The 26669-nt window shown below is 38.9% G+C and overlaps 1 protein-coding gene and 1 non-coding gene across 2 annotated transcripts in view; both read left to right on the top strand.

The window, feature by feature from the left end:
• Nucleotides 1–16931, top strand: part of CDNF (cerebral dopamine neurotrophic factor) — a 20376-nt gene extending 3445 nt beyond the window's left edge. Inside the window, exons 2-4 of the mRNA XM_023530317.1 lie at nucleotides 10288–10415; nucleotides 11438–11579; nucleotides 16438–16931. Of these exons, the coding sequence (XP_023386085.1) occupies nucleotides 10288–10415; nucleotides 11438–11579; nucleotides 16438–16616 (449 nt within the window). The 3' untranslated portion in view covers nucleotides 16617–16931. The remainder of the gene's footprint in view (nucleotides 1–10287; nucleotides 10416–11437; nucleotides 11580–16437) is intronic.
• Nucleotides 16932–21303: 4372 nt separating this feature from the next.
• Nucleotides 21304–21422, top strand: LOC111739338. Its single transcript, XR_002780216.1, has one exon. It is a non-coding gene; the product is annotated as a 5S ribosomal RNA (ribosomal RNA).
• The last annotated feature ends 5247 nt before the right edge of the window (nucleotides 21423–26669 follow it).

A 26669-nucleotide genomic window follows, 5' to 3' on the forward strand; every position in this document is an offset into this window, starting at 1 on the left:
GTCTATACACACTCCTGTGCAATCAGAATCGACCTGTCTATAGTCTGATTAATTCCAAACGTTTATATCTAAACTACCTCCTTTCTAGAGTCTCAGACCTGCATCCAATTGACTATTGAACATTTTCATCTAGATACTTATACCTCAAACTCAGCAGAGTCACAAACCAAAGTCATCATCCCCTCCCTTCTTGGTCCCCCAAACCTATTATGTGTATGGTGTCAGTGACTACCGGGTCAACTAGACCAGACTTCTCTTTCTCCCTGATCCCCTACCCCCCATCTGTCACTGTGTCCGTTGACTCTACCTTCTGGGTAGAGTCTCTTCTCTCTCCTTCCCCAGCTCCACTGCCTTGTTGCAAACCTCCACCATTTTTACCGTCCTTACCACCACGACAGCATTTTCCCGCCCCCTTTCTTCCTCCTCTCCCGTCCCCTGGCATTGTTATCATGTTACTCCCTTAGTTAATATCTTTCAATGGTCTCCCACTTTCCCCTAGGTAGATGCCCCGCCCCCTTTGTTTTCCCAGAGTATCTCCTGCACTTCTCATAGTGGTTAGTAATTGCTTTGGTCTCCTCCATGAGAGTACTCCTTGAAAGTCAAGACTTTCTCTCACCACATCTCCAGTGGCTACCACCGTGTGAAGCATACGGTAGGCACTAAATTTTGTTGAATAAATGTATGCATATATGTTGCAATAAAAGTATTAGTAAGTCAAAAGTATGTTTAAAAAGACAGGTTAGAATTCCCAGCTCTCGTCATCTAGGTAATAATTGGCAGAGCAACAGTGGAGGTCTAGAAATCATGAAAGTGTATTGTGGGAATAGCGTAAGAGCTAGAGGCATTGGAACACTGGGTTTCTTTGGTAGGAAGATGAGAATTAGAGTCACTGGGAGACTTTAGTGATAGTTTCCGCTGACTTGTAGATTTGATCATCATGGCAGGGGTCTCCTTTGTATACTTAATATATTTGCTAATTAAACTTAGCAAACTCATATTGACAATGTCTCCTTTTTCACATTCTGTCAGTAGCATTTAACAGCTAATCGGTCAGTCCCTCCTTTTAACACTTTATTTTACTTGTCTTCTGGGAATACACTCACTCTTCATTCTCACCCTACCTCACTGTCTGTTCCTTTCAGTCTTTTTCTGGTTCCTTCTCATATTCCCAATTTCTAAACAATGGAGTTTCACAAGAGTGAGACCTGGGACCCTGTACGTCTCTTCTCTATCTCTCCTTATCCTCTGGTCTCATCTCTTACCATTTGATTATTGATGACTTACATATTTATGTATGTAGACCTCACCCCTGAACTCCAGATTTATGTGTCCAGCTGCTTCTCACTGTTTCCAGTTGGTCGTTGTGTTAGGTTTCTTCAGAGAAAAGAGAACCATTAGGAGAGATAAATTAAAAAAAAAAAAAAGAAGAAGAAGATAGATAGATAGATGGATAGATAGATAGATAGATAGATAGGAATCAGCTCACCTTTGTGGAGGCTGAAAAGTCCAAAAATTGCAGTGGGGGCTGGCAGGCTGGAGCTCCAGGAGAGCGGACGGTGCTGGTGAGGTCTGCAGGTAGTCTTCTGGAGAGTTCCCTAATGCTTGGGGAGGCCAGCTGTTGTTCTATTTGAGACTTCAATTGATGGAACGAGGCTTATCCCCATTATGGAGGGCAATTTGCTGCACTCAAAATTCACTAAATGTTAATCTTATTCAAAAACATCCTGTAAGTGGACACATAAAATTAATCATCACAGATGTTTAGATGTATCTCAAACTTCACATGGCTGGACTGAATTCCTGTTTGTCTCCACAAACTCACTTCTCCTGTAGTCTTCCCAGTTCAGCAAATGGTGATTCCACTCTTCCAGTTTCTTACTTAGGTCACAATCCTTGGAGTCATCCTTGAGAAAATCTCTTTCTCAATCTCTCTCTCAATCTCTCTCTCTCGCTCTCGCTCTCTCTCTCTCTCTCTCGCTCTCGCTCTCCTCTCTCGCTCTCGCTGTCACTCTCTCGCTCTCTCTCATCTATCTGTCTATCTCTATCTCTATCTTTCTCTCTCTCCAACATGCAACATCCAATCCATGTGGTAAATCCTTTTGCTTCTTCCTTCAAAATGTGTCCAGAATCCAACACTTCTCATTGCCTCCAATGCTACTATTTTGGTCCAAGATACACAGCTATTTTCAGAACCTCCAAACCAGTCTCCTGCTTCCATTCTTGCTCCCCTGCCATCTATTCTCCAGAGAGCCTCCCAAGGTAAACTTGAAAAATAATGTCAGATGACTGCTTTTCTTTACTGAAACCTATAATGGCGTCCCTTCTCAGAGTAAGACCCAAAGTCCTTAGCATGGCCTCAAGGCTCTGGATGACCTGGCATGCTGCTGCCTATCTGACCCCATTTTCTCCTGCCCTCCCTCTTGCTCACTCTACTTTGATCACACGGGCCCTCTTACTGTTCTTGGTCCCACCAAGGTCATGCCTCCATCAGAGCCTGCACTTGTTCTTCCCTTTGCCTGGAGAATTTTTCCCAAACTGTCCACTTACATTGTTCTCCCTCTTCCTTAAGGTTTCTGCTCAAATGTTACTTTATTCATCCAAGAGGTCTTCCCTGACCCCCTGTGGGGGATAATATGGTCACCATGTCACCCTCTATCCCCCTTACCATGTCAATTTTTCTTCATTGCCAAAAAATGCTTTTATTTGATCATTAGAATATAATCCTTGAGGCAAGGACTTTGTTTTCTTCATTGCTGAATCTCAGGAACCTAGAATACTGCCTGGCACTTACTGATTGCTCAAAAAACATTTGTTAAACCGATGAATGACTGGCTATTATATTAAGCATTCTGTTTCTATTAAATAGCATTAAATATGACTTCTAACTCTGAAAGAAACATGGATGGCCCTCTAGCTGAAAGCACTAAAAATAATGGATGCAATAAAATGTAAAACTTATTAAAGGTGTCAGTCAGGCATACCCAGAGGCTGAAAACAAAATGAAAGTGGGAACCAAAAAGGGTTAACGGAGCCCCGAGGCTGACTTTTGCCTTGGGGACATTTGCTACCCAGGGATCTGCGTGGCTTTGGTAAAAGGAAGAGAATACAAACAAAGCCCAGGTCTCTCTCTCGAGTTAGGAGTGTAACGCTCAACCCTGCCCCCCTCGATTAATTCTGAATCTCAAAGAGCTGGACCTTCATTATAAAAGGTGAACCGGAAATAAGTACCACTCTACCACCATGTTTGTAGACTAAAAGGAATCGTTATTAGTTGAACTTTTTACAGACTAAAAGGGAAAACAAAAATGTCTCCAGATAATTCATAATCACAAGCTAACCCACATATGGGCCGAAGCCCAGATTCATATTACATGGATGGTTCAAAGCATCTCAAACTGAGAATTTAGTTTAAAGGGATTTTAAGCGGGCAGCAGCAAATGCCAGCCTTATCTGCAGCAACCCACCTTCCACCCAGTCTTCGAAGTGTTCCCACAGCTGAAATTCTAAGAAATAAAGCTCACATTCAAAACGTGACAAACCCATGGAGAAGAAGGGCACTGTAAGTGACAGCCAGCTGAGGCAAAAGACAGAAGCAGCACACCTGAAAAGGCTTCAGGTAGGGAATTATCAGGCACAGAATATAAGATGTTTATCAAGATTAAAGAAATAAAGGAAGAGATTGAAGATATGAATAAAGGGCAGGAGGCTATTAATAAAAGTCCAATCATATTTGGAAAAGAACCAAATAAACTATGAGTAGAAATTAATGGGATTAATAATAGATTAAACAACTGAGAAAAGAATTAGTGAGGTAGAAGACTAAAGAAATTATCAAGAAGGAATCTCTGAGACATTGAGAGAAAAAATGGGAAAGAAAGATAAAGGTATGATGAGGATAAAGAAAGAAATTCCAACATAGGTTAACTGGCTTCCAGAAGGAGAGGAGAGAGCGTGGAGCCCAAAAGATGATGACTCATTTTTCTAAACTGATGAAAATCACCAATCCACAGACTGGGAAGACCAATATACTCCAAACAGTATAAATAAAAATATCTGAGTAATGTCCGGTCACATCAAAAGGGAATTAGAAAACACAAAGGACAAAATTAATCTGAAACACAGCCAGAGAAAAAAGACTGATGGCCTTCAAAGGAATGGCAATTAGACTGACAGATGATTAACAAAGAAAAGCCCAAAGTCACGAGGCCAGGATTTAGACCCAGAGAGGTTGACGTCAGAGCCCAGGCACTGTCTTCTGAGCGTGGTGCTGGGAACTAATTTATTTAGGGCAACATGAAAAATAAAATTGAAACAACGAGGTAGTATATAAATTATTCAGTAAGTTCTGGTTATTCTCAAAGTCTTAATTCATTGTAACATATACTATATACTTACCCAGCAGTTCTCCCTACTCCAAGTACCAGCCGCTAATCTGCTATCCTTTTTCTTCCTCTCTAAAATCAAGATGGAACAGATAATAGGGGACTGACTTTAATTCGAGAAGGTATGGGTGGAACTGTTGGAAATAATGTCCCCAGCCTAACTGATAGTTTGATAATTCCACAAACCCGATTTTTTAAGCATTTTATTATTGTTTCAAAAAAGTCGTAGCTCTTTTCCTGCAGGTGGCATTATTATATTTTTCAAATATCGCTTTCTGCTTTTGGGTTCTGGCTAATAATTGCTTAATTGTAGTGTGATTTCACTTAAAATTTTTAATTCAGTTTCATTAATATTGTCAACTACTTTATTGGGGATTTTTGTGATAGTCAAAGACATGGTGAGTTTTTGAAATAAATTGGAAAATATTTCAAACATGTAGAAAAATATTTATATAATCTATATACATAGTATCTAGATTAAATCTTAATAGCTTGCTATATTTGCTACCATTCATTTTCTCCTAAAAAAAATTAGCTGCAGCTAAGTCTCGCTCTTTTTTTCTTATCTTTCCCACCCTTTTCGGGGGAAATTTCTGAAGATAATGTGTGCTTCTCATGCATTTGTAAGAATTTTTACTATAAATGTATATATCCACAAATAACCTATATTTTTTCTGATCTTAGATGTATATAAATTGTACACTGAACGTATTCATTTTTGCAGCTTTTCTCACTCAACATTATTTGGGCACTTATGCACACTGATAACTATAAATGTAGTTCACCGTTTTTAATTCTTCTCTAGAATTCCAGCATATGAATGAATACAGTTTATGTGTCTATTCTCCCTTTGCGGGACAGTTAGGTTTTTACCACTTTTATATCATTTTAAACCATGCTGCTCTGAATATTTTATACATGTCTCTTCGAGCACATATGTGATGATTTCTTCAGGTCACAGAATGAGAATCATCGGGTCACGGAGTGTGTGCATTTTCAATTTAACTTTTTCTACTGGACTGTGTTTTTCTTATGAATATGCAAGAGTTCACTTATTCATCTAAAAAATACATATTTAACACGTACTCTTGGAGCTCCGCTGGGGACAGAGCAGTGTGACTAAAGTGGGAGAGATGACAGAAGCTGAGGTCTGAGAGGCAATGGAGAGCCAGGCCCCCCGGGGACTTGCAGGACATTGTAAAGACTTTGGACTATACTCTGAAGGCTTTGAGCAGATGAAGTAGCATGACCTGACTTTCATTTTAAAGGAATCATGCTGGTCAGAATTTTAGAAATCTAGTGGGTCAGATTATAGCAATTCTCTCGCCAAGCAGTACTATAAATACAGGTGAAAATATAAAAATATCATAAAAGAATCAAAGAGCTGACAAGATGGAAAGATTTACTAGGACAAAATGGAAGGAGAAGCAGCAATTCTGTGAGGAGAGTAAGCGTGAAGGTGAACTTTGGTGTGAGGGGTACAGAAATCCAAGGGCGACGTGTTTTATGTAGCGAGTCTGTCTATTAGAAGACCCTTCCCTGTTAATCTGAGATTCCCAGAGGGTTACTCCCTCAAAGCAAGGCTGAACAAGCAGTAAGCCTGACCATCTTTACCTATACAGGACTATAATGAAATTTTCCTTGACACAGAGCAAGGTAGATGAAAGAAAAAAAAAAAAACAATCATCAACAACAACAACAACAACAACAAAACGTCTCTGAGAGATTATAACTACAATCTTGGATTTTTCCTCACTTGGATTTGCAGCCAAAATTCACATCAGGGCTCAAAAAAACTTCATAGTATCAACTTAGTTTAAAGCACTCTGGGGATACTACCCCCTAGACCTGATAAATACAAACACGAATCTTTTATGGAAATAAGACACCTTCATTTTAAGCCTCGAATAATCTCCACAAATATCTTTCAAGGATTATGAGCATCATGCAATACAAAATAACCAAGCACACAAAGAAACTAGGCCCATGAGCAAGCATTTATAGAAAGAACAAAAAAATAGAAACATGACGATTTTCGATATTGGAATTATCAGACACAGATGATAAAACAATTATGTTCACTGTGTTTATATTATATATATGTGTGTGTAAATATATGTATGTATATAAAAGACAACTTGAAAATATCTGCAGGATATAGGAAACTGTAAGAATTGATCTAGCATATTTGAAAAATAACTAAAGGGAACTTCTAGAAATAAAAAAATAATCAAAATTTAAAATTCAACAAGTGGATTTAATTGTAGATATAGAGAGCTGACAGTGGGGTGGGTGAACTAGGACTTTACTTCTCAAAATGTGGTCTTCATACCCACAGAATTGGTATCTCTCAGTAGCTTGTTGGAAATACAGAATCTCAGGTCCCACTCCAGACCTACAAATTAAAATCTGAACATTAGCAAATCTCTAGGTAATTAACATGCATATTAAAATTAATCAGGATGGGGTGAGAGATTCTTCATTTCTGACAAACTCCCAGGTGGTGTTGGACCAAGAACTGCAAATACCAAAGAACCAGAAGGAAGGTCAGAAGAATTATCTGTTATGCAGCACAGACTAACAAAAGAATGGAAAATAAGGAAGAGAGATTAAAGGACATGAGAACAGAATGAGAAAATCCAGAACATGTTTAATTAGAGTTCTGGAAAAAGAGAAGACAGACAATGTTGCAGAAGTAACGTTTGAAGAGATACTAGCTGAGAATTCCTCAGAACTGAAGAAAGACACCAATCCACAAATTCAGGAGGTCCAGTGATAGACAAAAAAGAAAATCCACTCCCAGATATCATGGTGGAACAACAGAACACCAAAGAAAAAAGTTAAATATGCTAGAGGAAAAAAAAAAAATCAATGACAGATTAATAACTGCTTCTCAATGACAACGATGGAAGACTGAAGCAGATGAAATGGAATCTTCAGTGTGATCAAAGAAAACAATTGCCAGTAAAGAAGAATAAAAAAAAATATTTTCAAACAACAAAAAAAGGATGAAAAAAATGAAAACGTTCCTTTGACAATTTCCTCTCCTGGAACTCATATTTAGGTATTTGGCTTCCTGAATTTCTTACTTTGTTTTTGGTTTATTTTCTGGGGATTTTTTTTCAACCTTATCTCTTAAATAAACCTTGTATAAAATTTTTTCTTTAATTTTAGCCATTATATTTTTAATTATTGAGAATTCTTATCTTTTGGTTGTTTGAATAGTGTTTATATTTATCACTTTTTTCCTTGCTAGAAACTTGTCTATTTTTACCAGATATTGGTTTTCTTGATCTTTATTTTTTCTATTTAATTAATTCTGTTCTTTTATTATTTAATATCTTCTATAGTCTTTTGGTTTACTAAATAGTTATATTTTTAAAAATTTCTTGAGTTGAATGCTTACTAATTTTCCGTTTTTTTTCTTTTGAAAGGTACACATTTAATGTTATGAATTTCCTTCTAAGTACTGCCTTAACTGCATTCCTTAGGTTTTCTATACAGTATTTTTATAGGAATTAAGTACTAAAAATTGCACATTTCCATTACTACTTCTTTGAACCATGTATGACTTAGAAGTGTGTATTTGAAAATTTCTGTGCATATGGAGGGCAGATACTGGGTTGATCATGTTATTTTTTGTTATCGATTTCTAATTGTGTTTAGGGAATGTGGTCTGTTTGATACAGGTTTTTGGGTACTTGTTTACTTACTTTTTGGCTTAATACATGGCAGATTTATGTAATATTCCATATTTTCTTGAAAACATTATGAATTCTCTAATTTGGGGGAGAAGGGTTCCATATGTTATTAGGTAAACTTTGTGAATGGTGTTCAAATGTTAAATGCCCGTATTAGCTTTAGGTTAGTTTGAGCAAATAATTGCTGAGGGGGTGTTACACCATCTACCATGATTATAAATTTGTCAATTTCTTATTATAAATCTGTCAGGATTTTCTATATTATCAGGCTATATCCTGGGTGTATACTAGTTCAAAATCATTTCATATTTCTGGTAAATGGTTCATTTTATAATTAGTAGTAATTTTTGTTATTCCTATTAAAGCTTTATATATAAACCAGATTTTAGATTGCATTTTCCTGGCATATCTTTTTATTTTTAAATCTCTTCATTTTTTTTACCCTCTTCCATAGCCTCATACTTTTTATGTGACTCATAAGCAGCATACTGTTGGATTTTTAATAGTTCCAATCTGAAAAATCCTTTATATAATTGCAAGTTTAATACATTTATGCACATTCTAATTAATGGTATGTTTGGATTCTATTTCTCCCAGTTAATTTCGTGGGTTTTTAAAAAAAATTTTATTGTGCTTTTTCTTTGTTTTTGTTTTTGTTTTTTCTTTCCTGATTTTTTTGTGGACTGATACTGTTTTAAAAGTTCCTCTCCACTGATTTAGAAGTCATTTATTTATATTTTTTAGTTATTACTCTTACATTTTTAATATGCTTAATTGGCTAAAAATATGACAACAATAATGTTTTACTACCCTCCTCCAGGATGATAAAGGATCCTGGGAAGTTTAACTCGAATTCTCCTTTATTCCCCATCCTAAGTGTTAGGATTGTACTGTAATTAAGTTTTACCTATGTTTATACCCCTACATGTTCATTATTATTGTTTATATAGTTAAATCATTATTTCGATTTTTCTTCCATTTGCCATTTTCTTTTATCATTACTTCTTACAACTTGATCTTTCTTTCTAGATTTTGACTCCTTTTTCCTGAAGTGCATCCTTTAGTAGTTCTCTTATAGCGCTTCATACATAGAAAGTGCTCAATAAATGTTTATTCATTCAGTAAATTACTCGAACTACTTTAGCAGTCCAGTTTGTGCACTAATAGCTCTTGCCTCGTTTGCCAGACAGATAGATAAGACACCTGACTACTGGGGCCTGGAGGACAGAGCTCATTACCCGGTTTTGGTTAATACCATGAATTAAGAGGAAGGATAGTGAGAACTGAGGGCCTAAGACCTCTCCAATTTTCCTTACCATGTTTTCCCGGAAGTCTCTGTCTAACATCAGAGCTATTGTTTTTCAGCATAAGCTTCCGGCCTCCGTTTCCTTCTCAGCTTGCTTGGGGCAGACATTTGCCCCATTTTGGAAAGCAGCTTGGGAAATCGGCACCCTCCTCCTACTGCAGAGTAACCAAACGGAGGAGTGTGGGCCCAGTCAGACTCCCTGGGATCTAATTCCCTCTCTACCACTTGTTGGGCAAGTTAATTGGCCTCTCTTTGACTCAGTTTCTTCATCTGTAAAATGAGGATAGTAATGTATCTACATCATGGATACATTATTTGTTCTGCGACTTGAATGAGTTAATACACAGAAGGTGCTCTGAACAGTGCCAGCACCTGTAAGCACCCGACACATGATAGCTACGGTGTTGCTGCCGCCTGTGCCTCTTCTGAGCTCCACCTCTTCACTGGCTCTGGACACTGGGATCAAACATGATCGTTCAAATTGGGGTTTCACTTCAGGCTCATGATGATGGAACACAGATACATGCAGATTACCAAGGGGCTTCATTCAAAACACATATTCAGGTTTTTCTCTGTGCTTTAAAATAAGATGTCCCAGGCATTATCTCCTACAGAAAGCTGTGGTTTTTTTTTTCAAATTTTCTTAGTCAAAATTTGTGGGGATGTTCTCATTTCAGGTGGGACTTGGTTCTGAAGACTGATTCAATAAACTCATGTTCATCGAGGTCCAATAGTATGCTAATAGCTACAGATCCCCAACTATTCTTACTAATCATTTTAATCCATTGTCACAACGCACCGAATCCTACTTACTTTTTATTTGGTGAATGGGACATTTACTTAGGTGTGGTAGTGGTTATCTTGTACATAAATACCTAATTTTTTTTGTTCCTTCTAGTGTGTGAAGAATTCTTGAACAGATTCTACATCTCCTTGATAGCCAGAGGGGTTGACTTTTCTCCGGACAACATAGAAAAAGAATTGATCAGCTTTTGCTTGGGTGTCAAAGGAAAAGAAAACCGCCTGGTACAGTAAATTTTCACCTTTCATTCTCCCTTGTGCTTGAAGAAAACTGCTCATATTTTCACCTCTCGTCTTGGACTTAATGTTCTGCTTAGATGCCTGCCTCAAGCATGATCACTATAGGAAGCAAGCAGAGAAATGTAGTTGTATGAATTTTCATCTCAAATAGATCTGTTTCATTTTGCTTTCTGAATAAATCACAACCAATTCCACGTCTCTCTAAATGAAATTATACAATCGAATTCCTAATGAGAATTTACTATCCTATCCTGAATTAAGAGGGTAGACTTTCTGTTCCTTGCCAAGACAGTTAATTAAACCTATCAAAATATTTTATATCATTATTTACATATAAACAACGAAGCATTTATATTTTCTTGCAATGGTGTTTACAGGTCTTTCCTGGGTATGCACAGATGACTTTATTTTTTTCAATATACTGTTTTACATCACTAAAGACAATCTTAGGCCAATTCATTTTGCCTAAAATTGTTATGTTTCACTTGTCAGTTAAATTTGCATTGTTGACGGCTCACCACTGACACACTGTAAAACTCTCAGCATTTATTTGTGCCATTAAATGTTATATTTTAAAATGTAAAATGCTTCAATCAAAGGCATTAAGCATGATGAATAAGGGCAAGGACTCTAGAGCTGAAATGCTAAATTTTTGAATTCAGTCTCTTCTACTTGCTGAGTGAGTGAACTTCAGATGGCTTAGGTGTGAAATGGGGATAATAACAGCACTTATTTCAGAGGATTGTTGTGAGAAATAAGTCGATACCTATAAAGCCTTGAGAGCAGCTCTTGGCAAATCTTGGAGCATCATGTGAATTGTAGGGCACTTCTAATTAGGGTGATCACGAGAATGGGGTCATTCGTGTTCTGGTGTCTTAGTCAGCAGGAGTTAAAATTTAATAGCTGGGCCATGAAAACTAGGATAATCTCTTTCTCACTTCTCAAAGCCGTATTTCTTGATTTTTTTTTAGTGTCTGGGCCACTAAATTCTCTTCATTCTCCTTCAGTGCTATTATCTAGGAGCAACAACAGATGCAGCCACAAAAATCCTAAGTGAGGTCACTCGCCCAATGAGTGTGCACATGCCTGCAATGAAGATTTGCGAGAAGCTCAAGAAGATGGACAGCCAAATCTGTGAGCTGAAATATGGTATAATGGAGTCAAATCTCTTTTCCCCAAAATGTCCAAAGTATTGCCAATTCTCGAAAAAGACTATGTTTCTAAAAAGTCAGTGTTAGAAGGAAAGAAATTCTTTACTCACCAATAGGTTGCTGAGCTGCTGGATGGTGCCTAGCGCCATCAACTTTAGGTGAAACTGTCAACCCAAATAGCAAAGTTAAACTCTTAAATCCCTAAGGCAATGTCGACAATGTATGTCAAGGAAAAAAAAAACCCAAAATATCAAAGGAACAATTTAGCTCTTGGTAACCTACTAAGACAAAGGTAGCATCTATTCAAAGGTGATGTAAGGACTTGGAAGTTTTAAATGTGACTATCTTTATTCTTAGATTTGTCTGTCATTCTGCCAGCTTTAAATTTTAGGTTATTCACATCAAATCAGGTTTTGCCTGATGAAATAGCTTTATTTCCGGTGCCTAAAATAAACAGCAAGGAAAGGAAAATGTCCTGTTTAAAACATTATCCTCGGCCTTATACAGTTCACAAAGTAAACCTATTCTTATACTGAGGCTTTCTATCTGGGCCAGCCTTTTGGGTATATTGAGTAGGTGTGATAAATGGCTAGGGGATTCCTCCCTTAGCCTGGACACCTGAAATCCCACCATCAGAGGCCCATTTCTTTTGCTTAAATCATCGTTTTATGTTACATACCCAGTATGGTATTGAAACTACCTAATTAGAACCCAGCTCTGAATTATTTTAGCTGTATTTTCAAACGTAGCTGTGGAATATGCTTATGCACCATAGCTACATAGATGGCTTTAAACAGTTTTAAGGCTGGAAGATACCAAAGACAACCTGTTTCTCAATTTGCCAAAGGCGGGCCCTAAATTCCAGGGTGTGATTATGGGGCAGGCATCCCTTTTTATTGGCTTCCAAGTAGTGAAGTAGAGGCAGGAATCACGGAGTCCATATAAACAACACTCTCGAAAGGGAAAAACCTGTGCTGATTCTCTCATCTAACAAATTTATTTTGAATACCTGTCACTATGTGCAAGAGACCTTACTGCATTCCTCGAATAAGAGAAAAATGAATCAGATATTGTTGAGAAGAAATGAATACTTACTTATGTTTTGGCAACGATGGCCACTAGAGGCCCTTGGGGAGCCATGAACTAGTTTTAATTTTGGTATCAACATTTTCTTTGTAGTTTTAGGATGTCACAGAGGCTTTCCCCCTTTTTAAAATTAATGCCAGATGCCAAGTTCTCTAGAACAACTCACAGAAACTACTGACACTTGCAAGAAAGTATTTTTCCCCTCCAACCAGTTACCTTGAATAGATCAGTAGTCCTAACTTCTTCTCCCCAGTTTATGGTTGGCGGGAAAATTGTGATTGAACAGGGAGGGACCTTTGAGTTGTGAGTTATTAATAATTTGGGCTTCCGAAGCTTCTACTTTTAAAAGTATTCTGTCAAGTCTGCTATGAAATTAACAAACAAAGTAAGTGTAGAGTTGGATTATGTTTTCAATTAGGAAGGTGTCATTTGGTTTTGGACCTGAAAGAATATTTTTCTTGCTCTGTATTTTAAAAGGATGACGATCACCATAAAAATTTAAGGGTTCTCTTAAATGGAGAATGGAGTGTAGCTGACCCTCCCAATAAAAACAAAAGGCTTTAAAATCCAACTTTTATTATTTTTTTCCAGATTTGTTGAGATATAATTGACATAAAACATTGTGTAAATTTAAGGTGTACGACGTGTTGACTTGATACCCTTATGTACTGCGAAATGAATACCAATGGTAATGTTAGCTAACATCTCCATCATGTCACATGCTCAGCGTTTCCTTTTTGTGAGGACATTTAAGATCTACTCTTTTAGCAACTTTCAAGTATATAATATAATATAACTAACCATAGTCATCATGCTGTATATTAGATACCCAGAACTTATTCTTCTGATAAAGAAGTTGGTACCCTTTCACCAGCATCTCCTATTTCACAAACCCCCAGACTCTGGCAACCACCCTTCTACTCTCTGTTTCTATGAGTTCAGCTTCTTTAGATTGCACACATAAGTGATATCATGCAGTCTTTGTATTTGTGTGGCTTATTTAACTTTGCATAATGCCCTCGAGGTCCATCCATGCTGTTGTAAATGGCATTATTTCCTTCTTTCTTGTGGCAGAATAATATTTCATTGTGTATATGTGTACACCATATCTTCTTTATCCATTCATCTGTTGATGGACACTTAGGTTGTTTCCATATCTTGGCTGTTGTGAATAATGCTGCAACAAACATGGGAATGCAGATATCTCTTTGATGTCCTGTTTTCATTTCCCGTGGATACATACCCAGAAGTGGGATTGCTGGATCACATGGTATTTCTATTTTTAATTTTTAAGGAACCTCCATATTATTTTCCATAGTGGCTGCACCAATTTACATTCCCACCAACAGTGCACAGGGGTTCCCTTTTCTTCACATCATCTCCAAATCTCATTTCTTGTGTTTTTCATGGTAGCCATTCTAAAAGGTCTGAGGTAGTCTCTCATGGTAGTTTTGATTTGCATTTTCCTGATGATTTGTGATGTTGAGCACTTTTTCAAGTACCTGTTAGCCAATTATATGTCTTCTTTGGAAAAATGTCTATTCAGATCCTCTGCCCACTTTGAAATCAGATTACTTGGTTTTTTGTTCGTTTTTTGCTATCAATTTGTATGAGTTCTTTATATTTTTTGGATATTAACTCCTTATCAGATATATGATTTGGAAATGTTTTCTCCTATTCCATAAGCTGTCCTTCATTTTGTTGATGGCTTCTTCTGCTATGCAGAACCTTTTTAGTTTGATGTAGTCCCACTTAGTAATTTTTGCTTTTGTGGCTTGTGCTTCTGGTGTCATATCCAAAAAAATCATTGCCAAGACCAATGTCAAAGAGCTTCTCATTATGTTTCCTTCTAGTATCTTTATGGTTTTGGGTATTATGTTTAACTCTTTAATATGTTTCAAGTTAATTTCTGTGAGCGATAGAAGATAGGGGGTCCATTCTTCCGCATGGGGTCATCCAGTTTTCCAAACACCATTTATTGCTGAGACTATTCTTTCCCTGTTGAGTATTCTTAGCTCCTTTGTCAAATATTAGTTGACCGTATATGAGAGGGTTTATTTCTGGGCTCTTGATTCTGTTCCATTGGTCTATGCATCTGCTTTTATGCCAGTACCACATTGTTTTCATCACTATAGCTTTGTAGTATAGTTTGAAATCAAGAAAGGTGATGCTTCCAGCTTTGTTCTTTCTCAGGATTGCTTTGGCTATTTGGGGTCTTCTGTGTTTCCATGCAAATTGGGATTGTTTTTTCTATTTTTGTGAAAAATGCCATTGAAATTTTGATATGAATTGCTTTGAATCTATAGATGGCTTGGGGTATTACAGACACATGAACAATATTAATTCTTCCAATCCATGAACACAAGACATCTTTCCATTTTTGTCTTCTTCAATTTCTTTCATTAAAGTCTTGTAGTTTTCAGTGTACAGATCTTTTACCTCCTTGGTTACACTTACTCTTAAGTATAAAACACTTTTAAAAAAATTTTTTACTTTATTATTAGTTTCAAGTATACAGTACATTGGTTAGACATTTATATAGCTTATAAAACAATCCCCCTAATGGCTCTTCCTCTCTTCTGGTCTCCACCTAGCCATTACATTAATGTTGACTGCATTCCCTATGCCGTAAAACACAATTTTTAAATTAGAGAACACTTACTGAAATCTTTGAAAAATCACTTGACAGGTCGTCAATCACAGTGAGGTTGTTAAGAGGGTTTTAAATGCTACGTTCCATTATGCAGGGGAGAAAAGAAAAGGACTCTTCAAGAGAAGCCAAGCTGAAAAAGTCCTGGGCTGCCACCCATCGTTTAATAAGTAAACTGAAATTTTGTATTCACGTTCAAGCACACTCCTGGTCATGGGGGACGCAGAAGAAGACTTTCCTTTGAAAGAGGAAAATTACCCTCTCTGACAGGGATGAGCTTTGATTTTCTCCCCCTGCTTTTGGGCTTGACGATAGAGAAAAAGCTGAGTTCTTGACATTCTCAGCAGATAATTTGTACACAGGGAAACAACAGTCTTGCTAGAGGAGTTTGATGTTGGTGACAAGTATTCCTGGCAAGGTTAGGAGCCAGATTGGCTGGCACTAACGCACAGCATTAGAGAAGTAAGTATACCCCAAAGGACTGTAAATACATGCGGTGATAATGTACCAATCCCAGTGAGGGTGGGGGGTTAGGTGAGTTTAAGCAGAGGTCCAAAAGAAATAAGGATCAATGAGGATGCTCCTAATATTACTCATGTATTTGAGTTTCTTTATATTTCTATTTAAAAACTCGGTAGTGCTTTTAATATGTATGCTCATCTGTTATACTGCAGCCGTATCTTTGTATAAAAGGCGAACCATTATTTTCTAGTTAATTATGATCTATGGCTCTCAGTCGGCCACTCACAAGGCCATCCCAACACATCACCTATTATTGATTCCCTTCTTCATACCTTAGGAGCTGCAGTCAGGATGTGGTGCCGTTCATTTTAGTATTGATGATCTTGAGAAGCCATGGAGTGGTAGCAAATACCACAAAGCCACAGAGGCCCCTGTTTTGAAGCAACTATAATTCCATAGAGAGGAAGTCTGATAGAACACGACTTATCCCAATAGCTTTGTATACAACACACTCTGCTTAGGTTTCCACAGAAATTAGAAGTACGCTCCACTTTGGATCATAGGGTAGTTGGCACCAAGATAAGGAACACCATTTGCCTTTCTAAATGTTTCAGAGTTGTTGTTTTTAAAAACTGTGCTCTTCCCTTTTGTCTTTTAGAAAAGAAACTGGACTTGGCATCCGTGGACCTGTGGAAGATGAGGGTGGCCGAGCTGAAACAGATCCTGGACGGCTGGGGAGAAGAATGCAGGGCCTGTGCGGAGAAAGCCGACCTCGTGAATCTGATCAAAGAACTGGCGCCCAAGTATGCAGCGACACGCCCCAGAACAGAACTCTGACCCCTGGACACCGCGCACATGGGCTGAGATTAGAGACAACGTGACTTTCTGGGATACAGGCACGTCAGTGAAGAGGAACCGGGAGTTGCATTGCAAACTTTTTGTTTTGATGTTACACCTCGGAACTGGTGGCTTGGATTTATAAGCAAAACCGATCGTATTAGTAGTAGCTTACAGCTGAGTGCACCAAAACCTAAAAGCACCTTTCTCATAATTTTTGTGTAAGGACTATGTAAATTAATAAATTTAGGCTACCTCCTAAAATTGGGGCGAGTGAACTCCTGAAAAATTGGACTAAATTGATTCTGAGAAGGAAGAGGGTGCTCAAAAGACCCTCTATGTGCACGAATATTTAATTAAATATATTAGATTAGGACAAAAGGAACAATGTTTAGCTTATCTAACTCCCAGCTTCAACTCAAAATAACAACTTGACGTAATGAAAAGTTATTAAAAAAGTAAACCTCATATTTTCAACCGCAAATCACTCTACTTTCTAGCTCTCTTGGGTATCCAAAATGGGAGGGCAGGAAGTACTACTTAAAATTAGTGTTTCCATAAGAAGAAACCCTATTTAAAACCTATTAAACCTACTTAAAGAAAATAGATCAAGAGTCCATGCAAGTGCAGCCAGTGTTCCAGCAAACTGCATGGACACTCGCGCTGTTAAGTGGACCACGCTCACGGGCTTTTGCATGTCTTCTTGTCACACACTAGATGAGCTTTGGCTAGAGGGTTAAACATAGTAAGGACACCTGCAGGCAACATGGAGCTTTATGGTTCTTAGTGCTATGTTATCAGCTTTAGAGTGTAAAATCATTTGTGGCTCCATTTCCTGGCCGCATAAGAACAGGATCCCACTGTGGCAGTGGCTGCCCCTGTGTGCGGGCGGAGGTAGGGAAGGGCTGCAGAACAGCGTGCGGGAACTTCCGGGGTGATGGAAGGTCTGACACCTACATGGTGGCTACACGGGGGAATATGATTGTCGGACTCACCCAGCAGTACGATGGATCTGGGCATTTTATTGTATGTAAATTAAATGTAAAATACTGCCATAGAAAAAATATCTGAAAATTAACTAAAATTAGTTGATTTAAACATCTTCATTTAAAGAATTGCATTGGGATTCCTTTTGGGGAGTGGAGGAGAAATTTTCCAGACTGAAAGTATAATTTTCAGTTTTAAATGTTGCATCGGTGAACAAATTTTTAGTTGGACAGGTAGGATATAACCAAACTTGTCAGAGAATTGATTAGTGGTTAGTAATTTAAAAATGAGAATAAGAAAGCTTTGGTGTAATACATGGCCGAAAGGGTTATTGTTTTTGGACTGGCAGCTTAATCATTATGTGTAAAGCACCCTACTTTATTATGAATGATATCTTTAAAATGCCCAAATTTAGGTTTTTTACTTTTTATAAACTTATACTTATTTCTCTTTTGTACATTTTGATCCTACTGAGAAAGTCGTCATTTGAGAATAGCACGTTTGTTGTCTGAGCTCAAAATCGGGGCGTATTTCTGAGTGTCATTTTTTTCAGGATATAGATTTAGGTAATAAGAACACAGCCCAGCAGCTATTCAGATCCATGATATTAGTCTGGTTTTTCAGAGGGCATTTACTCTAAGTCAGTGCTACAGCAAACTTCTCAAACTGTGCATACAAATCCCCCGAGATCTTGCTAAACTTATGAATCAGTAGGCCTGGGAGGGGCCTGAGCCTCTGCATTTCTAAGGCCCCCTGTGATGCCCATGCTGCTCCTCCATAGACCACACACTGAGTAGTAAGGGCCTGAGTCATGAACCTGTGACTGATTTATTTTTGCCTTCTGCCAGTCTCAATCAGTTAGGTTCATGATAGAGCTGAATAAAACAATAATGACCAAAACACAAATGAACAACAATGAACTCACAAGAGTTGATTCTTTCGTGTAAAGGAAGTCCAGAGATAGCCAGTCCAGGGTAAACACGGCAGTTCCACAGTTATTAGGGACTCGGCTCTTACTTTTTGGCTTCACATCCTGGTGCTGGGTCCCATTCTTCACCGTGGTCCGAGGTGGCTGCAGGAACTCTGTTCCAGAGGGAGAAAGCATGAGAAGACCTGCCTCTAAACTGAGCCAGCCTCCTTAGGGCAGCCTGCCCTGTTCCCCACCTAAATCCCTCCACCCTCACACCCACCCCCGAGTTCCACGTCCCGCTCAACACTCTGCCTACATGCCGCTGACCAGAACTTAATCACGGGCCAAAACCTAGCCGCCAGGGAATTTGGGAAATACTATTCTCTGGTTGAGTTCATTGCTGCCGAAATAAAATCGGGATTTTTTTCAGTGAGGAAGAAGGGAGAAATAATTTGTGGCCACAAGCCACCTCTGCCACACAGCATAAACTTTTCCTTCCCTTGAATTTTAGTTATAATTCCTGGTTATCATACCCTAAATAACTCTTCCCCTTCCTTGCTATTTGCTTCTTTCATAAATGCCTACAGTTATGTCTTTTTCTTCTTTTTTTGGTTTGATAAGAAGTAGCTATATTTTTCTATTTTCATTTTGAATCACTTCCTCTCATTGTGTGTGTGCATGCATTGTGTGTGTGTGTGTATGTGTGTGTGTGTTTACTCAAAATTCAAAAGCATACATGACTTAGAGAGACATTCCTACAGAAGTGACAAAACTCTGGGCTAAAAACTTTCATTTAAATAGTATTGGTCTGAGGCAGACATTATTCTTGATCTACTCTACATTTCAAAAATCACGCGAGATCTTGCTAAAATTATTCTAAGCAGATGGTCTACTTTCATTCCTAAATACACGTGGGAGACTAAATATAACATTTAGAGCACAACTTAAAAGTTGTAGTTCTTTATTTGACTATGGATATCTGTAATGGACATTCCACTGAAGTGTTAAATTTAGAACTAGCTTAGCATATAGAACAAGAAGAATATTTGACTATCAGATCCCTAAAAAACAGCAGAGCATTCTGGGATCCAGAGGCCTTGTCTGTGGTTTTGGGCAGGTCTTGGTAAGTGTCTTTTCTAAGCAGATATCTGAGTTTTTATCCTTTGAGTCTCAACCGGAAGAAATGATGGGCAGGTGCCCGTTCTTTCACAGTGTGTTTGAAATAAAATAATTCTGCCAAGAGAGACAGAGAGAAGGGAATGGGTAGTATACATTATGAAGTTTTCTGTTTGTGTGTGGTATGCTTTTCCCTGACAAAAACTTTGAGAATTTAGGATCGTGCGGGCACCCCTGGTGTTGACATCCTAAAGCTCGCCAGGATTTAAATTAAAATTTTAATGTGTGAGACTGATAAATTAAAAATTTAAATGCGATAGTCAACAGAAGTAAGGTTGTTAGCTGTCAGTGAAGGGGATCAGCTGTAAGGCAGTATTTTTCCCAGCTTTCCATGTGTTCCCCCCGCGAGGCTGCCTTCGTGCCCTCCGTATACCCGATTCTGCAGCTCCCTCCCAGGGGTGCTAGTTTTCTGATGTGCTGTCTGGCTCTTCCAAAGTTTGGTGGTTGGCCCGGCCAGGTAACACACCTGGTCTGGCACGCCGTGCATTTTCTGTGAACGTATATCTGCTTATTAAGGGACTGTGGATTAGTCGGTTATACAGTGTCAGAGATGGATTAACCAGCATTTAGGACAAGAGAAGAAAGAAAAAAAGAACACATAAAGACCTATAATACAGGCCCGCAAGCCATTATCAAATACTTGGAGCTAAATATTCTTGGAATTAATCCATTTTTTTTCAGATTCTGGAAAGACAGTATGGTACATAAACATATCATAATGTCCTGGGAGCTTGGGGCAGCACCCTGTAGCAGCCTCCTAGAAACCCAGATCAGGTTTTGTCACCAGGAGAAGTCAGGTCAGGTTTTGCTTGTCAAGTGAATTACAAAAAAAAAAAAAAAAAGGAAAGAAAAAGAAAAAAAAGAAGTGCTTATACTCAGAGCTTTTTGGACTTCTGAATCTTGGATGAGAGATTGTGGCACTGTAATTCTGTAGTTATTGATCATTAATTAATTTAGACTTTGGGTCTTCTTTGATGAAACCTCTACCTCCCCTGGACTAGTCTCCCTTAGACAGAACTTCTTTCTCCTGGAAAGGTGTTGAAAAGCACTGGGGTGGGGGAAGGGGGTGGGGTGAGGGGATCGGAAACTGAGGACTCCAGGTGCTCGGCTTCTTTCTTTGGCTACACGCCTTCCCAGAGCACGGTGCAGGCTAAGCCTTAAACACCCACGGAGGAAACTGCTTGCCATGCTGTCTTCCTTCTGAACAGGTAGGTCGGTTGTGGTGACACTTCTCTCTCTTTGGACTGAAAGTCTGTTCAGACTTTGCAACCAACTGCCCGATAGCTGCAGCATTTACAGAAGACGTTGTTTACAGGGCTCTTGCCTTTTCTCCTTTTGAATTTTTTAAAAGCTATTTTGGAAAGAACAGATCAAATGTTGGCGCCTTCGTGATGGAGCTGTTACAAATACATTCTGAGGGCTGTGCAGTTTCTAGCAGGCAGTGAACTTGCTCGCCTGCTAGATATCATTCCTGGTGTGTCCATCCCAGGAATTCAGGTGTCCCCTCATTTACCAGTCTTCCACTGTCAGCCAGATATTTACTTCTCATATATCTCTAATTCTCTCTCAGTCCTAAATTAGTAAGTTCCTTGTTTCTTTCAGAATGAGTCCGGAGTCTACGGCCATGCCACCCTGAACAAGCCCAATCCCATCTGATCTCGAAAGTTAAGCAGGGTTGGGCCTGGTTAGTACTTAGATGGGAGACCACCTAGGAAGACCAGGTGCTGTAGACGTAAAAAATAAAAAATAAGGGATTGTAAGCTGAAAAGGTCCTCACAATCTGTGAGGTCAACGAAGGGTTGCCTTGCCTAAAAAAAATAAATAAATAATGAGTCCGGAGTTTTCTCCTTTCCAGATTATATTCATATGTATATACTTTTGCCATACCAGAAAGTTCTGTATCACAGCACCTTGACCTTCGGCTATGAGTGCTCAAAAGCCTAGTTCAGACCCTAACTTTGTGAATGACCTTTGCTTTCTCTAATACAGTTTACTGGTGGTTCCCCAAAGTTTCATTCTATTGGAAAATCTTATTACTGTAATAGTATCTCGAATATACAAAGATAGAAGTAGAAATAACAAGATGGAAAGAGTATTGAATTGGAATTTGCATCCTTGGTTTGCCTATGACTATCTGAGAAGAGTCATTCAACTCTTCTGACCCTCAGTTTTTCATCTTAGAATGCAGCTAATAATGTCTACCTAACCGGGTCATTGAGAGGACTAAATGGAAAAATACATGTAAAATATGTAAGGGAGCCGGGCTCGGCACGGACACCTCAAGGGAATTAGTTGAATCTGAATGGCACTTTTCTTTTAAATATTTTTATCGTCACATCATTCTACCTGAAGGTGTGATGAGTACTGGCTCATTTTATAGATGAGGAAGTGAGGCAGAGGCAACATTTAGTGACTTGCCCACTGAGGCCCAGAAATGAATTCAGGTCACTTGACTTCTGGATTGGATATAACTTTTGGGTTGAGAAACTCAGGGTGAGAGAGTTTGATCATCTGGAAACTAGGACTTTCAAGTGATCTTTGGGAGGCTGGCACAGTCACACCTCGTGCCTCTGAGTTCTTAAAGGAATGGAAAGAAATAGTCAAATAAAAATGACTGAAATGACTGAAAGTGATTGGAATTCAATAATGAATCGTGTTCTGGAATGACACCTGTGATCAGTAGGGGGCTACCTCTTTATTTGGGGTGACTCGATATTTCTGGAGCATCCTTTAATTCTACACACCTCTATGATGCTATTGCATCATGTGAGATGCAGGAGAATTTAGGTCAACTATCTTGTCCAACAATTATGATGAATATGTTCTTGGATCTTTTTATTGCAGCCACATCTATCAATTCTCTGGGAACGCCTAGGAAATTTACTCATCAGCATATGTCTCTAAAATGCCTATTAAAACTCTTGAAACTCAGCAAAGCAGATGAAGCACTTTGTAAGTTGTGCTTTATTTGAACTAGTTTGACTATTAGTAATTTCCCCATCTACCTTCCTTTTTCTATTAGGCAAAGAAAATATAATGTGAAACTCTATTGTTCTATTTTGAAGAGTTGCTTTTCACTTGTTTAAACTGTTAGAAAACATAGGGGTTGACCTTTTCCTATCTCACAGCAGTATTAATCATTTTCAAATAACCTATACTTATTGGAACACATTCTGAAATACATATCTCTCTTCTGGAGGGAGGGGGAAGTATGTAATAGAATGTATGAGAAAATCAATGAGTAACTATGGTTGTGCTTTGCTTAAAAGCCTATTTGTGCCTTAATTTTAAACCTAGCTCTTCATGAGTAAATACTTGACTAAAAAAACAAAAGCCACTTAAATGCTTTTACTAATCATTGCAGTTAACTTAAATTCTTTCTGTAGCTGTAAGAATAATGATGATTTGATAACTGAATGTTTTTAAAGTGACCATCACGTGTGATTTGAGTCGAGGGATAATTGGCGCAGTGGCACTTACAAACTTTTTATTCCTAAGATCTCGACTCTTTGATGACTAGGAAATGAAAACAGGCAAGACCCCAAGGATACCCTTTTTCTCAGCTTCACTTGCCTCACTGTACAAAAGCAAAAGCCTCACAAAGATAACCACACACAAGCTTATCTTCTGTTTATGCATGTAAACCATGCCTTATATATCCAGTGATTCCCAAGTGATTTGGGGTTCAGTTTTGCAAGAGAAACGTCCAAGACTTTAAATGCTTGTCCTGGTCCAACCTCTGCTCCTGCTGCGCATAACCGGCTCCCTGGGATGTTGGCATGGCGATGGCGCCACAAACGCCTCCACCCCATCTCCGTCTGCGCTGGGAAGCTTACGCTCTTTCGCTCTTTCGTGGGTGTCTCTCCCACTTCTGTCAGAATAATGACATGCATGCAGAAACTTTGCTGTTCCCAAGGAGTATGTCAAGGGAGAAACTTCTTTAGCAACGCACACAGCAGACAAAACGTTTTTGCTGATTACGACTATGCCTGAATAATCTCTCACACGTGCAACGCGTTCTGTAAAACGTTCACAGCCACGGGATGGGGAAAGAAACCGCAGCGCCCATTCCTAAGCACGCTGACAAAGAGGCCTCCTAAATTAAAATAAAATATAGTTTTAAAAGTGAGAAAGGAATAAGACATCTTGAAAATTGGCCAGTGGCACTGCCAGAGACAGGGCACGTGGAAAATTCAGACCTCACTGAAGGGTCTTATTGATTTTGTCCATCAGCGAAAACCTTGCCTTGAATTTGTCATTATTTTGGAATACCTGGGTAACCCAAGTCGGAAGATTTTTTTCCTCCTATGATCTGCAGTCATTCACATGCTGACTTTAAGTACATGATCTTATCTAGTAGTACAGTTTAAGAAGAAAATAAATGTTTTAAAGAATATTAGGTAGCAACTTAAATATCTTTGGATGGGGAGTTGGTTTAAAAATGATAGAATTATCAAAATAAGGCGATTGTATGCAACGATGAAAAAAACTGAGGTAGATTTATCTATCCCAACGTGGAAAGATCTCTGAGATGTATTTTTAAGCGAAAAAAGAAAAAGCAAGTTGCAAAAGTTTGAATAACGCGATCCCAGTTTTTAAAACAGCAACAAAACTCCTGTGTATGTACACAAGTATAGCAAAATGTCTCAAATAATGCTTCTCTCTTCCTTTCTCCTTTTCTCTCTCTGTCTCTCCGATTGTCTCTGTTTCTCTTTCCATACATGCATTCTTTATTTATTTCTGTTAAAAGTTGGTGTTTAATTTTATCACATACTTTTGGGTAATTTTTTACTTCGAAATAATTTTAAACTTAGAGAAAAATTTTAGTTTCAGGAGTAGTACACAGAAGTCTTATATACTTTCCCTCAGTCGCCAACTGTTAACATTCCACCATATTTTCCATCTCAACCATTTGAAATTAAGTCGCAAGAGGTGTGACGCTCCATGACCTCTAAATACCTCAACGTGTAGTTCCTTAAAGAACATTCCCTACATAGCTACCAAAATTAGGAAATTGTGCCTTGCATGTATGTAGCTGGCTTGTCTCTTTATCCATCTTCAGTTTGGAATAAGTTATTTAGTCTTATCTCTCGTGACCTTCACATTTGTAAAGTATACAAACCAGTTACTTTGAAGAAGGTCCCTCAACTTGGGGGTGTCTGATGTTTTGTCATGATCAGATTCCGGAACGTTATGGGAATGTCACAGAAACAGAGGTGAGCCCTTCTCAGTGCATGGCATCAGAAGGTACATGATGCTGATTTAAGCTATCACTGCTGATGTTGACTTTTATCATTTGCTTAAGACAGTGTCTGTCAGGTTTTTCCACAGTAAATTAGTAAGTACTTTGTGTTGGGATATTAACAAGTATTGATAAGTACTCATTAAGATGTTAATAAGTATTTTGCAGGGAGATAGTTTAAGACTGTAAGTATCTGGTTCCTCATTAGACCTTTATCCATTCATTTTGGCACCCACAGCTGCTTCTTACTAGACCCAATTATTATTAAGATGGGAGATAAATAATTATACAACGCTACCATTCCTTCCACACTTATTAATTGGTATTCCCCTATAAAGTAGAGCTTTCTCTTCTTATTTATTTATATCAGTACAGATTCACAAATTCCTGTTTTATTGAATGAATTATAATCCATTACTAGCATTATTTACTTTGATGCTCAGACTGGCCCAGATTTGGCCAGTGAGAGCCTTTTCAAGCTCCTGTCCCCAGCAATCTTTGAGAACGTCCTTATTTCCTACCATGAGAAATTCTCGGCTCATCTGATACTTTCCCTGCTCCAGCCTTGGAATCAGCCTTTCTCCACGGAGCTCTAGTTCCTTTCAGTTGAGAATAATATTTGGAAGTCAAGCTTTAGGCATTAAAAGACCTTGGTGCTACCTGGGTGCCATCGATTCTGGGTCCTCTCAGTGGGGAGAGCTGTATATACACATATATACATTTACTATCTCTCTCTCTCTCTCTCTCTCTCTCTCTCTCTCTATGAATTTCAGAGACCCTGTGCTCATGCCGACACTTCCCATTGCAGTCCAACATCACATGACTTATTCCAGTCTTCCCTTTTCCATATTTGTACCTCCCCTCTTCATCAGTGAGAAGCCTGGCTCCCATTATCCTCCATGTATTTGATTAACTCTTCTGGATGCAACCGATCTCCCAACCGTGCTTGCTATTTTCTCACCCCCAGTGCTTCTGACTCACTTCGGCCAGTGCAGGTCAAGAGCCAAGAGCTCCCCCCCCCCCCCCCCCCCCCCCCCCCCCCCGCTCTGGTGGTGGGTGTGCCAGCTGAGAGTTCCATGCCTGTATTGTTTTAAATGAATCTTGACTGTTCTACTAAGGGGCTATAATCCAGTGGCTAACTGAGAGGTCTCCACAGACAGATTTCAGATTTGTACTGCTGGGCTGGACCCAGCAGTACGACAACCCCACAAAGCAGTCGGCAGGCAGGCCAGGGTCTACGCTTCCACCACGCGGACAATGCACCATGCACTCCTCCTGGTGGGCACTTCTGTCGTGACAGCTCCTTCCTTCCCAGGTGCAGAAGGCCAGGGAGCAGGTTTCCTCACTCTCTGATTACAATGCGTCGCCTGCTGCGGAAGCTGAGGAAGCTGGCTGAAGTCCAGATGTGGGGGAAACAGCACTGCAAGCCTTTCCTATTCACCTGCTACTCCACGGAAGCTTCTCCGGGGCTAGGGGTTTGGGAGAGCGAATGTGGCTCCAGGGTGGATGCACAGGATATGAGGAATCGCCGCCCTAAGAGATGTGCACACACTGACTCATGGGCTTCCCATCCCTTCTGTCCTGACTTTGATGTTGGTGTCAGTTCATCTGGCCGGTCCACTGACCACATGCTTGGTCATTTTGTAAATATTTTCTCAACGATTACATAACACTATATTTGTGCCAGGGGAGGAAATGGGTAGAGAACAACATGTAAAAGTTAGCTTTTTTTTTTTTT

The sequence above is a fragment of the Pteropus vampyrus genome, unplaced genomic scaffold, assembly GCF_000151845.1.
Source record: "Pteropus vampyrus isolate Shadow unplaced genomic scaffold, Pvam_2.0 Scaffold49, whole genome shotgun sequence".
NCBI classification, from domain to species: Eukaryota; Metazoa; Chordata; class Mammalia; order Chiroptera; family Pteropodidae; genus Pteropus; species Pteropus vampyrus.